General features: G+C 39.2%; 1 protein-coding gene across 10 annotated transcripts in view; it reads left to right on the forward strand.

Moving 5' to 3' along the window:
- plekha6 (pleckstrin homology domain containing, family A member 6) overlaps positions 1-15,117 on the forward strand; it is a 105,213-nt gene that overhangs the window by 32,816 nt on the left and 57,280 nt on the right. For 6 of the 10 annotated variants that reach the window (XM_083939105.1, XM_083939108.1, XM_083939109.1 and 3 more), the window contains one exon: positions 11,376-11,557. The exons of 1 other annotated variant lie outside the window; for it this stretch is intronic. In XM_083939105.1, coding sequence (XP_083795231.1) covers positions 11,376-11,557 — 182 coding nt within the window. The remainder of the gene's footprint in view (positions 1-11,375; positions 11,558-15,117) is intronic. 3 more of the 10 variants (XM_083939107.1, XM_083939113.1, XM_083939114.1) reach the window with 2 other exon arrangements.

Consider the following 15,117-nt stretch of genomic DNA (forward strand, 5'->3'; position numbering starts at 1 on the left):
ATCCATCCTTCTCCCTCTGACTACCTGAAAGAATGAAGGAACAAAGGAAGGACAACGAAGGAGGTTGTCAACACACGCACACACACACTCTTCCCATAGCCCCACCTCTGTTGCTAGGTTACCGCTGCCTCTAACTATATAGCCATTCAGCCAATAGCATCAGCCTGTGTCACTGCTGGAAGGCGGAGCCTTAGAGGGCTCCACCGTGGAAGGAAGTGACTCCTGCTTATCAATGACATCATGTCCTCTTGGCACTACTGCTCCTCCTCTTACACACACACACACACACACACACACACACACACACACACACACACACACACACACACTACCCCAGACCACGCACACACACGTGTTCTCTTCAGTCATTACGGTTATGCTCAGCAGCCAAGGTCGCCATCATCCGTTTTAGCACCGACACACACACACACACACAAACACACACACACATACACACACACACACAAAAATGTATCGTTCTTTTATTTTGGAAAATTAGAAAGTGTACATCTTTTATACATATTTGCACATACTGTATTAGGAAAGTAGAGTGTATTGAAGAACTGGTAAAAAGCGGAGAACTGGGTCCAGGTCACAACCATTCCCATGAGATTTAAATGAGATTAGATCATATTGAATACAAGGATGTATTTATTCTAATCAAGAATGACATTTTAAAAAATGGCTACAAAATATGCAAAACCAATACAAAAACATGTCAAATTTACATTACAAAAGGTCAGGTGTGTGTGTGTGTGTGTTTGTGCGTGTGTGTGTGTGTGTGTGTGTGTGTGTGTGTGTTTATGTGTGTGTGTGTGTGCGCGCACATGCAAATGCATCTGTGGTGACAGTCTTTGTGCTGTTGGGCGTACGTGTGTGTAATATGTTCGGATTTTCTTGTACGCTTTACAAGCCAAAAAATGTGGTTATTGTCTTGGACTTCCGTCCCCCAAAACCACCAATGATAATTTCCAAAACACAAGAGAGGGATGTAACGATATACTCAACTCACAATGCAATACGGTTCACGATTTTTTTCTTCACAAAACGATTTTCTCACAATTTTTTTTTTTTAATCAAAATGAGCTACAGACAAATTGTGACCAAATAAAATGATCTTTTATTAGTAGGAAAAAAACCTGAGAGGTGCTTTCTCTATAGAAACTCTGAGTTTTGGCATCACCACCTGACTGAAGTGCTGTTTTGACAGGATACGGTATCTTTGCTCCAGCGTGTTCATCAACAGCCGAAACCCTAATTTTCAACGACGGAAAATGGCCTCAAATCTTCTCCAATAAAATAACCAATTGCCCTAGTAATTTCTTGCGCTATTGCATTGTTATTAGGAAGAGGAGATGCAAACCCTCTCGTCAGCGTGATTTGTCCCTTCGGCAATTGTCGCTCAGGAGGTGGCGTAACGTTACTTTGCTTCTCACTGTGTTGGCGGCTAATATGCTGCTGCATATGCCGGTATACTGTATGTTAGCAGTCCTTTGCAATATTTACATGCTGTTTTGGTTTTGTCTGTCCATTTCTCACGGGTTGTATTTGTGTATACGGTGAATCCAAAATGCAGCCACACGGGTGATTTCAAACCGCTCGGTTTCAAAGTTGTTGCCTACCGTCGCCATGTCTTCCCTTGTTCTGTGCCCCGTAGCATACCTACGTAGTGACCTAAGTCACGTGACTTGACGTCTGACATTGAACAGATGAATCCCCAACCAGTGAAGATAACGTAACCTATTATTAAAAAAAGAGAGAAAAGAACGTATCCTACTTCTCGCATACGCAATTAATTTTTTCTGTCAACCAGTGCGAATCGTCACGCATGTGTTCCAATTTTTCTTTGTGACACGATGCATTGTTCCATCCCTACACAAGAGTGTGTTGCATTGTAACTGTTTAGTTTGATCCAGTGTTGCAGCAGAGGGTAGAGGCTGAGTGAGCGCAATCAAAGGCTCATTTGATAACACAAACTGCAGACTGAGTTGCCAGGTTCCATAAAATCAAGTGTATTGTGCATGGTGTGAAGGAGCTCATTCTTTCCTCCAGCCTGATCTGGCAACACATGTCCCACACAGACACCTGAGAAACACTCATCGATCTGTATATCAGTATGCAATCAGTAGATAAGTAGGAGCAGGGGAAAGAGAGGGACAAAGGTTTAAAAATAAGTAGGACCCGTGAGGGCCCATATACTTCCTGGTTTTAGGCAGTGTATTCTCATCAACAGGATTGTATGACATCTTACGAAATAAAACTTTCTACGTGATTGGACAGTTCAGTTTAGTTAACAAGAGGTGACATACTTCTGGTTTGGCTGAGATTTTTGATAATTTTACGTTTCATGATCCCGAAAGTCACTACAATAGTAATACTTGTCTCGTCTAACGGATACACCACCAAAATATGCAGACACATTCGACCAGACAGACTGAAGGCCATTACTAACTTTTTGGAGCAGCACCGTACAGCCCTATCTGTCGATCTCAAAGCCCTCTCCTTCAATCTCAAAGCCTCAATTTAAACACTCAAAGCAAAGCTGGACCACGTCCACGCCAGTGTCCCACCACTCTCAGAAGATATACTCCCTCGAGGTAAATGCAAATCTACAAGACAAGCGCCGGCTAGCGTTGGAGGCCTCCTGTGCCACACTAACAGAGCAACGCGAAGCTGCTGGCTAAAGTCAGCAAGCTGGATTCCCGCTGCCGTCGCCAGAACATCAGAGTGGTTGGACTACCTCAATCAGTGGAGGGTCCCCGGTCGACGGCCTTCTTCACGGAGCTGCTCATGGAAGTTTTCGGCGATGGCTTCCTGCAAATCCTCGCCGGATAGCGCGGTGAGTCCCGACATTTGTCCGACATAGATACAAAGGACGCAAAAACCCCTTCGTCATACAGGTCCTTAAGAGTTTTGAGGCCGTTTATGATTATTCAAAACGAAGCCCTTTGCAAGTAATACTGCTTCCTGAACTGGATCAAAATTTTAATGGCATTAACAACAACCGGATTGGATGAAGACCTTGTGGGCAGTTATGGGGAGCTGTGAGAAAATCGTAGAGTGCAAAGAGGAAGATGTTATCTCAGTATGAGCCCATGGTGGGCAGGCGTCTGCAAATCCACCGTGGAGCCAATATAAAAGTTTATCAATGTTGCAAGCCCAGAAGTAGTGGCGGAAACTAAAGAGTGTTAGTCCACCTTCAGGTTTAGGGAGTTGAAGAATGTTTTTTGATACAGGCTGGTTTATTTTGCCAGATGAAGGTGTCAAGTTGTTGGTCTAGGTTAGTGAAGAACAATTTGTTAAGACAAATTGGGAGGTGTGGAAAAAGGCACAGAAACTTTGGTAAAATGATCATCTTAATAAGATTAACCCGCCTGCAAAGGACAGGGGGAGGGCCGCCCATCTAGACAAGTCTGACTTGCATTTATCCAATAGCAGCTCGAAGTTCTTTTGAAAAAGGTCCCTGAAGGAGCTGGTGATAAACACCCCCAAATACTTGAACCACTCGTCAACTGTTCTAAAAGGGAATATCTATTGTGGTAGCAATCTCTCGAAATTGTTGACAATGAATAACTCACTTTTCGGAATATTCAATTTATACCCCGATAGGTGTCCAAACTGATTCAGGATTGATAAAACTGGGGGGAGGGAGGTTGTGGGGTTTAAAATAAATAAGAGAAGGTCATCGGCATATAAGGAGAGTTTGTGGACCAGGCCAAAAACGATTAATGCCTTCAATCTTCTAAGCCAGATGGCTAATGGATCGATGGCTATCTTGAACAACAAGGATGAGAGCGCACAGCCCTGCCGGGTCCCACGCCTTAGAGGGAAACATGCTGTGTACTGTATACTGTTAGTGTTTACAGATGCAGAGGGGGTTACATACAGAAGCTTAACCCAAGAAATAAAATTTGAATCAAAGCCAAATTTCTCCAAAACATAAAATAGGAAGCCCCACTCTACCCGGTCGAAGGCTTTCTCCGCATCTTGCGCCACTACGACGTCAGGAGTGTCCGATCCATGTGAGAATATAATGTTGAGCAGCCTTCTGGTGTTGAAGAATGGATGTCTCCCTGATATGAAGCCTGTCTGGTCTTGCGAAAATATCGATGACATCACACTTTGGAGGGGTAGGGTGAGGACCTTAGCAAGGATCTAACAATCTATGTTTAAAAGTGAGACTGGTCTGTAACCGCCACATGAAGTAGAATCCCTGTCTTTCTTCAGTAGCAATGAAATAGATGCCATCATTAAACATCCTCACAACGATGGGGGCTAATAACATAGAGGATGCCTTGAAGAACTTGACTGTAAAACCTTTGGGACCAGGAGATTTCCTGTACTGCATAGACTTGATTGCTTCATGCACCTCAAACAGAGAGATGGGTCTACCGAGCTCCCTAGCAATATTTATATTAATCTGAGGGTACGTTAAGCAGTCTAAGGGGTTGGGGCTTGCTGCAGTAATTGGGCTGCATTCAGAAGTATATAATGTGGTGTGAAAATCAGAAAAAGACTCGTTGATCATCACTGGGTCAGAAGTGTGGCTACCGTCTGGTAGTTGAATTTCAGAGATTAGTCTGGAAGCACTAGCTGCGGGGGCCGGCTGCGCCAGGAGTCTCCCTGCCTTATCTCCCTGCTCAAAACAGTTTTTTTTCATGGCCTGTTACAGTGAAGGTGACTCATAGAGCTCATTTTACTAACGCTAAATTGTCTAAGATAAACCTTAGTCACAGTAATGCTTCTAACCGTTGTAAGCAGCCCCCAGCTGACCACGCACACATGGTCTGGACGTGCCTGAAGCTTGCTGAATTTTGGTCTGATATATTTCAAACCCTCAAACAGACTCCTAACACAAATTTGGAACGGAATCTCCTGACTGCTCTTTTTGGGCTCCCTCTGTCTAAAAATATGCCCATTACTACGCAACGTGTCGTTGCCTTTACCACCCTGCTCACCAGACGTGGTAATTCTCCTTAAATGGAAACATGTTTCTCCACGACTCACAAAAGTTGGATATGTGACATTTTACAATGTCTAAGGTAAGAGAAGATAAGGTTTTCACAGAGGGGAACTTTGACAGCATTCCACAAAACTTGGGACCCACTGCTGGCTCTTATTAGTAATATTCTCACTGTTACTGCTGATGATGCTGAGGACACTTCCTAGTGCTGGAAGGAGACCCCCCCCCCTTTTTTTTTTGTATTCCTCCTTAATTATTTTATTTATTTTATTGGGAGGGACGGCAGGTCCGTGTTTTTTTTTTTTTTTTGTCTCTGTCCCCTTTTCACTTAAAGGCAGACACACTGTATGGCTGTTAGGATTTTTCTTGTGAACCTGTCTGCAAAATTTGAGAAGAAATTGGGGGAAAAAAAAGGTGACTGTGCAGTTGAGTCACCAAAATGACCTGGTTAAAGGTTGAATATGTAGAATCTTTATTAAAAGCTATATATATATAAATAGCTATATATATATATAAATAGCTATATATATATATATATATATATATATATATATATATATATATATATATATATATAGCTATAGCTATATATTTAATTAATACACCCACGGGGCGTTTTGAGGGGTACAGAATCAAAGTCTTGCTTTTCCATAAAAAAGTATATTTGGTCTGTCACATTCTGTTTACATATTATATACATAAATATATCCATTATCACAACACCACTGCCTGACAGCCATCTTTGTGCAAACCTCCATCTGCTTTCAGCTTCACTGTCACCGCTGTGGAAGCTGCTGCTCTGTTCACGTCGATCAGGCTATAAAAACAAGGAATCATTTTGAGTTGAGAGCTAGCTAATGGATTACATACCACTCAAAGAAAGACTTCCAGTTAAAGACTGGCTAATGTTAAATACTGACCATACTAGACCAAATGAGTTGTTTCCCTGTATGATTCATCACTTGACATGGAGCAGGCTGATCGCTTGACACACTTTGCAACCAACCTGGCAACCCGACTGCTGGAATTATTTTTTGTTGTTGCGACTATGATCTTTAGACACTAGATGGCTAGTCTGCATGTTCTCCACGTGTCTGTGTGGGTTCTCTCCAGGTTTTCCGGCTTCCTCCCACAGTCCAAAGACATGCACGTGTTCTCTCTAAATTGCCCGTAGGTGTGAATGTTTGTCTGTCTCTGTTTGTCTCTATGTGCCCGGTGATAGACTCACGTCCTGTCCAGGGTGTACCCCGCCTCACGCCGGATGTCAGCTTGGATCGGTTACACCCTTTGGCTGTATAATGAATATGACTGCTTATAAGTGCTCATTATTGATGCCTTTCTCAATATGGACATGAAAGTAGCAGGTGTTAAAGTGTTTTAATGAAGCAAGTATTTATATCATGGTGGATGTGAACATCATTGTCATTTATGATATACAGCAGAGAAAGTCATTATGCATTTACTAGACTTTCCTCTTGCAGGATCAGGTTTAATGTACAAAACCAACATCAAGTGTTACAGCAGTTTGAAGCTCATGGAGTCAATGGGCCAGTTTTTCACTTGAACTTATTATTTGAATCTAAGGCTGTTGTAGAGGCTTTTCATCACTTGGTGAATCCGTCAGAGAAAAAGCCACATCTGATGTTTACTAAATTTCAATGAACGATATCTGTCCAATTTATTTGCTTGTGCTGTCCTCTTGTGGTACATTTCTGAAATAGCTTTGGCCAACACTCCATATTTCTATATCATCGGCTGCATGTATTTCTTTTCAACTGGGATTGTTCTAAATATGTCATTTTTATCTTGAGGCAATACAGTTCATTTAAGCAGCACCTTATATTACACAGAGGTCACATGGGACATTTCAGTCCCCATGAATTACTCCCTCATATTTTCTTTGTGTCAAATATGTATCACAAATGGCTTAAATTATAGATTAAGGTCTTCTTAATCACATTATCAGAATTATGGACATTAAAATAACTTGTTTTACTTGATCTACCTTTTCTTTGATACATATTTTCAAATCTACCATGTCCCCAGTGCAAAGTAATGAACTTCTTCATAACTAATAGCCATAAAATTATAAAATGCTCAAAAATGTTCTTTCATTGTGTTAAACTAAATCTGATTATGCAAAAATTAGTAATATATTTTTTTTTTTGCATTTTCATAATCTACTGGGTCCTGCAAGTCATTTTACACCTTGTCAGTTTGTAGTTTTTCACCTTGCATTGAAAAAAAAATACAATTCCAGTGAGACCATTTTTGTTTCATGACTTGAATCTGTTCCAAATTTCCACCTTGTAAGGTGAAAAGAAAATTATGAAGAAAGGTGGTCCGATTCAAAAAAGGAAAACATACCATAACATTTTTGATATAAATATAAAACTTAAATTCATCTGTGGAAGGATATCTAGCTACATGTGGTTCGTTCACAGAGCTATGGCTAACTTAGCTGGAAACTTTCCATCTGGTTAAGTCTACAAATCAATATAAACCAGGATCATTATATGAAATCCTGTGATGGCTGGTGAAGGCATGTTGCTATTCTTATACAATGCAAAAAGAAGAAAAAATCCCCTTTTTTCCTTAACTGAGGCTGAAATGTTGCTCTAACAGGAATGACCCATATATAAAAGTAGGCTACAGACACATTTTATGAAGGTACACGTTTAAAACCAAATGTATACAATAAATAAAAGTACGGTTGTACCGTAAAAAACGATTGATAACATTCATTAGTTTAGCTTTGAATATATAGTTACAGTGGGGGCATATTTTAGTTTTTAAAGGAGCTGATTCCAACAGTCGGCACCATTACGCCTCAGGACATTCCAGCACACTTGCAATGGACTCTGAGCACCACTAACTGACCACTCCCTGCAGTTCTGAGATACTTGCTTGTTTCTACTCAGCAAACATATTTGGGTCCAGATCATTGAGTGACTGATAAGTTAGGCCTTGAAATCAATTATATATCTAACTATAAGCCAATGCATGGATGTAAGAATCAGAGAAATACAGTATGTTCACTCTTCTTGGTGTCTGTCAGTTTTCTAGCAGCATCATTTTGGATGAGTTGTAACTGACTAATGGTCTTATTAGGGAGGCCAGTAAAGAGTGCATTGTAATAATCCACCATTCAAGGAATAAAAGTGTGAATGATCTTTTCTAAATCTTACTGGGAAACAAGGTTTCTCATTTTCCCGGTGTTTTTAATATGCCAGAATGATGTCTGTTACAGCTTTAATGAACCCACTGAAATTTAAGTCTTTATCAATGATTCCACCAAGGATCTTTACGTGGGTGGTTTAAGCCCTCATTATGCACCAACCTTACTTTTTTACTGCTGTGAAGAATTATTTCAGTATTAGCTTTGTTTAATTTAAGTAAATTTTGTTGCATCCAATTGTTTGCTTTGAGCAACAAGGAATGTGACTATGGGGTCACATTAGCGTTGTTCTAGACATGACTACTCCCTCATTAGTAACTCATGTACAGTTAGTATCCACAGGGACTTGTTTCTGTTTTGTCTGTTAACTGTCAGTTATTCATGTAGAGTTTCAAATGGCACAGACTGGTTTGCATTTCAAACCTGTGTCCTTTCACATTTAATACAGCACTGAAAACATGAAGAAACCAAATGTTGTAAAAAGTAAACAGAACAATGAACAGTTTGGACATCTAAGTCCAAATGCCTTTTCATAGTTTGTATCTAATTTGTAATGTAAGATTTCTAGAGGCTCCATGTTTCGCCGCTGCCTTACAGAATCCATATTAAGACCCTAACATCACACTGACTCACTCACAGTGACCTGTGACACCACAACCCTTAACATTTCCCCCCTTCATTGTCTCCTCTCCCTCCTACAATTGTCCACCCCTGTGAGGTCATCTGGCCCTCGGTGTCTCCTGTTGTGGTAGAAAGTACAGTAGGTACACTGTTGATGTTTTTATTAACTGTCCTGTCTGGAATGGGGTTGCAGTGGTGTGAGAATTGCATGGTTCAACAACCATCTCAGAATACATTATGGTTTCATGGTATCACCATATTATACATTATTATTATTATTATTATTATTATTATTATTATTATTATTATTATTATTATTATTATTATTATTATTAGTAGTAGTAGTAGTAGTAGTAGTAGTAGTAGTAGTAGTAGTTACAATTACCCTGAAAATAATGAACACAGAAGTTTTCTTTTTGGTTGACCAAACACTTTATTATAATTGAAATCTGAGACCATTTTTTATAAAGTGTATGTAAAAAGTCTCCTTTTTGAAAATAAAAGAATTTATATTTTTGAAACTGCTATATCACTGCGACCCTAGTCAGTAACGATTGCATGAATATGTCTCTTATACTGCATGTCTGCATAAAAGTTGGATACCTAAGTATTCATGCATAACACACTCCTGTCTCCGGCTCCTGTTGTTTAGTTATTGACTGCATGTCCAATCTGCTGTTCAGAGGTCCTCTGTGTGGTTTTGTTACTGCGACCAATTCCACCTCTACAAACCTTATACTTTTATAATACTTTTATAATACTTTTATAATACTTTTTTAAAGGATCATTCTGATCGATAAAAGAAAACCTAGCTACAGCCAAACCTAGGTACAGCCAACTGTAAGCGTATTACCCAAACTCAAGTACAGTCAAGTTAGTTGTATGTATTCAACTCAATAGTAAATGACACCTACTGTCCTCAGATCCTCAAACTGTCCTTTGCAAAAGTCCATCACTGTTTAGAGAGGCACTTCCTGTTAGGGTAACACTTAATATTAAGGTCCTTCTAATAAACACTATAGGTAAAAGGGGCCTTTTGAGATGCTTATTAACATTATCATGTTGATAAGACTATGAAAGTGTTAAAAATAGCATCAAAGAGATGTGTATTGTAACCTAATAAGACATGTATAAGCACTTGTAAGAAATACATTATGCACTTATTAACAGAAAACTATACACTTATTAACAGACAACTATGAACTTATAAACAGATAACTATGCACTTATTAACAGATAACTATGCACTTATTAACAGATAACTATGCACTAATTAACAGATAACTATGAACTTATAAACAGATAACTATGCACTTATTAACAGAAAACTATACACTTATTAACAGATAACTATGAACTTATAAACAGATAACTATGCACTTATTAACAGATAACTATGCACTAATTAACAGATAACTATGCACTTATTAACAGAAAACTATGCACTTATTAACTGATAACTATGCACTAATTAACAGATAACTATGCACTTATTAACAGATAACTGTGCATTTATAAACATAACTATGAACTTATTAACAGATAACTATGCACTTATTAACAGATAACTATGCACTTATTAACGGATAACTATAAACTTATTAACAGTTAACTATGCACTTATGAACAGATAACTATGCACTTATTAACAGATAACTATGCACTTATTAACAGATAACTATAAACTTATTAACAGTTAACTATGCACTTATTAACAGATAACTATGAACTTATTAACAGATAACTATGAACTTATTAACAGTTAACTATGCACTTATTAACAGATAACTATGCACTTAATAACAGATAACTATGAACGCAATAACAGATAACTATGCACTTATTAACAGAAAACTATGCACTTATTAACAGATAACTATGCACTAATTAACAGATAAATATGCACTTATTAACAGAAAACTATGCACTTATTCACAGATAACTATGCACTTATAAACAGATAACTATGCACTTATTAACAGATAACTGTGCATTTATAAACATAACTATGAACTTATTAACAGATAACTATGCACTTATTAACAGATAACTATGCACTTATTAACAGATAACTATGCACTTATTAACAGATAACTATGCACTTAAAAACTATGCACTTTTTTACAGATAACTATGCACTTATTAACAGATAACTATGCACTTATTAACAGATAACTATGCACTTAATAACAGATAACTATGAACGTAATAACAGATAACTATGCACTTATTAACAGATAACTATGCACTTAATAACAGATAACTGCACTTATTAACAGATAACTATGCACTTATTAACGGATAACTATGCACGTATTAACAGATAACTGTGCAGTAATGCTTTTTGCAGCTACTGGATCTAAAGCAAGAACAATGCCTTGTTATGGTTAATACAGTTATTCAAAAGATATTTAAAGAGAGAAGGGAATGGCAAATCATCTGCTTAACTAATAAAAATAAACCCAAATTACCTTTTACCTGGAAATCTTTTATATCATCTTCATTGCATGAGGAGATGATGTATCCTCTGATAAAGGTGACGGGGTTGTTGAGTATTATAATAGTGATAGCAGTGTTACTGATTTGCTGCCTCTGTTTTGTCTTCCTCTGCAGGTAAGGTCGGAGAGGGAGGAGAGTGAGGATGGGGAGTTGAAGGGTCCTGTTGTGTTTTGCATGCAGGCGGAGCACGCTGGGACAAGAACTTACTACTTCAGTGCAGACAGCCATGAGGAACAGGAAGAGTGGATTAGAGCCATGAGCGAGGCTGCAGAGGTCGTCATTCAGCAAACACAGAGGTGCTGTTCACACTCATGCATAGAGCCATATTGAACATACAGTGAGCACACATTCATTAGTATTTAATCAGCTTGTCCAAAAAGTCCAGTTATGGCAATTTTGTATGGGCTAGTATATGTAATATGTAGCAACATATTGTTGCTGCGGAATAGCATGTCACAAACTTTAAAATACATATTTTTAGGTATTTGGCTCTGTAGCATGGCCCGCATGCTGCCAAAGGTAATCAACCTATGATACAGCATCAGAGATGATGGGAAAGAAGTGCACACCAGCTTTATATGTCCTCTGAAGATATATTTGAACCAATGAAGAATGTATTGGAAAAATGCAACCAACATTTTCGAAAACAATAAAAACCCTAAAAAAATATACAAGAATTGATGGAAGCCCTGAGAGGCAAGGTGAAAAGGTTATTTTTTGCATATCTCCTATGTAGGACATAAACTTTCATGCTTAATTAGGCTGTTTTGTGGGAAAGCCATGTAGAATGAAGCCTAGTTCATGATACAAGGTGAATTTTAAGTTCAGTCAAATACCGCATATAAAAAGTTTTACTTTTTCATTTAACTAACTACAAATGTTAACTGTAAATCAGAACAGAACTGTGCACCAACAGGATTCTATTTCATAGTACAAACAAGTACCACCCACCAGTCTAGGTTCCTACTCAGCCAGTGAGCAAGAAAAAGATTCATGTTTTTTGCACCAATTTTACTGATACAACACCACCATAAAACTCTGTTTAGCCTACCACAAACATTTCAATACCAGCCAACAGGCACAATCATCATTGCAGCTCTCATACAGTAGCTCATAAGTCTGCTGAGTTCTTGGTGCAAAGGCAACATTTAATTCAATTCAATTCAATTCAATTTTATTCATAGTGCCAAATTATAACAGAAGTTATCTCAGGACACTTTACAGACTAGGTAAAGACCACCTCTATGATAAACATAGACCCAACAATTCCCCCGTAGAGTACGGTGGCAACGAAAACCTTCCCTATTACAGGCAGGAATGTCAAACAGACCCAGCTCTGTGGAGGACGGCCATCTGTCTTGACCGGTTGGGGAGGAAGAAAAGGAGAGAGAAAGAGAGAAAAGATGGACAGATGGACAGAGAAAGACAAAGACAGACACAAAGACAGAGACAGACACACTTACAGTAACTATAATAATATCTATAGTAATGTGAATATGACTTATATGTTATGGCAGTTAATACAGCAGAATAGTAGAAACAAGCACAGCTAAGGTTAAATATTATAATAGTCATAGAAGCGTCATGCAGGACCACGGCACCAGGCACCACCACAATCAGCAGAGACCTGCAAGACGACAAAGCACAAACAACTCCAGGGAAGAAGCTGAATTAGTAACATGCATTGATGAGACATGAATGATACAAACAGAGAGGAGAGAAGCTCAGAGTATCTGGAAAAGTATTATCCCCCGGCAGACTAGGCCTATAGCAGCATATGTAAGCAGAATATGAATATCCTAATTTTCGCAATATTACGCAGGTGAAAATATGCAGTCCTAGTCGTAAATTTTATGTGACACCCAGATTTCTTACTGTGGTGCTGGAGGACAACACAACATCATCCAGATTAACAGATCTGTTAATCTGTTTATAGTTATCCAATTTATATTTTGACTTTTCTTTTGGGGTCTTAGTGTCGTATAAAGGAGATTTTTGCCATCAGATCTTACCAGTAAAACAGCTCCTAACTGGAGATCTGTATGGACAATCAGGCATTGAACCTGATGTCATGGACCCACAGGGCAACAACCATGTACAGTATTTGGTCAGGTCCCCATGTTCACCACACCAACCATCACCCACTGGAACAACCGTGACTTTGTCATGAATCAAAGTGGTAGGGAGGTAGTGCATCTCTGCCGGGCCTTAGGCCTGTACATAGTTAATGGTAGGTTCAGGGAGGACACTTTAGGGAGTTTCACATACTCCTCAGCTCTTGGGTCTAGTATAGTAGAGTATGCAATCACTGACATGGACCCCTCTACTATCAGTGCATTCACATGCACTACCGCTGCATCTGTGTCAGCAGCTGTGTAGGGAAACTATTCTGTAGTATTCTTAACACAAGAATACTAGATTTCCTCGAGGATCAGTCCATCTTGAGTAAAAGTCAGATTGGCTTCCTCCCAAAACACAGCACCACCGACGAGTGATATACCCTTCACACTTTAATCAGCAAACATGTACAACAAACAAAAAATGGTAAAATAGTAACTTGCTTTATTGATTTTAAGAAAGCTTTCAACTTGAAGGGCTCTATAAAAGACTTTTAAACTGTGGCATGGGGGCAATCTCATCTCATCTCATCTTCAACCGCTTATCCCGGGTCGGGTCGCGGGGGCAGCAGCTCTAGCAGGGGACCCCAAACTTCCCTTTCCCGGGCCACATTAACCAGCTCTAACTGGGGGATCCCGAGGTGTTCCCAGGCCAATGTGGAGATATAATCTCTCCACCTAGTCCAGGGTCTTCCACGAGGCCTCCTCCCAGCTGGATGTTAAATCAATGTATTTGAAAATCATGTGTGCTGTTAAAATTGGTGACAAACAAACGGATTTCTTCCCCCAGAGAAAAGGCATTCAGCAAGGTTGCAATTTAAGTCTGACTTTATTTAATGTGTAAATAAATGAACTTGCTATTGAGTTAGATCAATTTGCTGCTCCTGGCATCTCCCTCCTAGATAGAGAGGTGAAGTCTTTGTTCTACGCTGATGACCTTGTTCTACTTTTTCCCACTGAAGGACTACAGCAACAGCTGGACGTATTAGAGAAGTACTGTCAGAACTGGGCCCTGGCAGTAAACATGATGAAAACTAATGTCATGATTTTTCAAAAACGCCCCAGGTTTCAGGAGAAAAACACAAATTTACCATGAATTATCAGGTCATTAAACACAGCATGCGTTATACCTACCTTGGTGTAACCATCAAAACGTCTGGGAGCTTCAACATGGCAGTGAATGCACTGCATGAAAAAGCTTGAAGAGCTCTATATGCAATTAAGAGAAAGTTTTATAATTACCAAATTCCAATAAAAATATGTCTTAAAATATTGAATAGTGTCATCCAGCCCATTGCGCTGTACAGTAGTGAAGTATGGGGTCCACTCAGTCATCAGAGCTATACCCGTTGGGAAAAACATCCAACAGAATCTTTACACAGAATTCTGCAGGTATATTTTACACGTACACAGAAACACACCAACAAATGCATGTAGAGCAGATGTAGGCATATACCCACTGATAATCAACATTCAGAGAAGAACACTCAGCATTTTATCCACCTGAAAACCAGCCCCAGAGACACCCTCCACTCCACAGCCCTCCAAACCCAAGAGCTCAGCCCAGAAATGAGTCCCCTTTGTCAGGTGGTTCTGAGGCCAACTGCCCCCTCTCAGACAGTCTGGCCTCACATCAACACTGTTCTCGAAAAAACACCAATCAGAGTAAAGCAAATAATATCACAATGTTAAGAAACCTATCTGGACCATTGGGAAGAAACAACTAAAAGCCCAAGTAG

This window comes from Echiichthys vipera, assembly GCF_963691815.1.
Source record: "Echiichthys vipera genome assembly, chromosome: X".
Lineage (NCBI taxonomy): Eukaryota > Metazoa > Chordata > Actinopteri > Perciformes > Trachinidae > Echiichthys > Echiichthys vipera.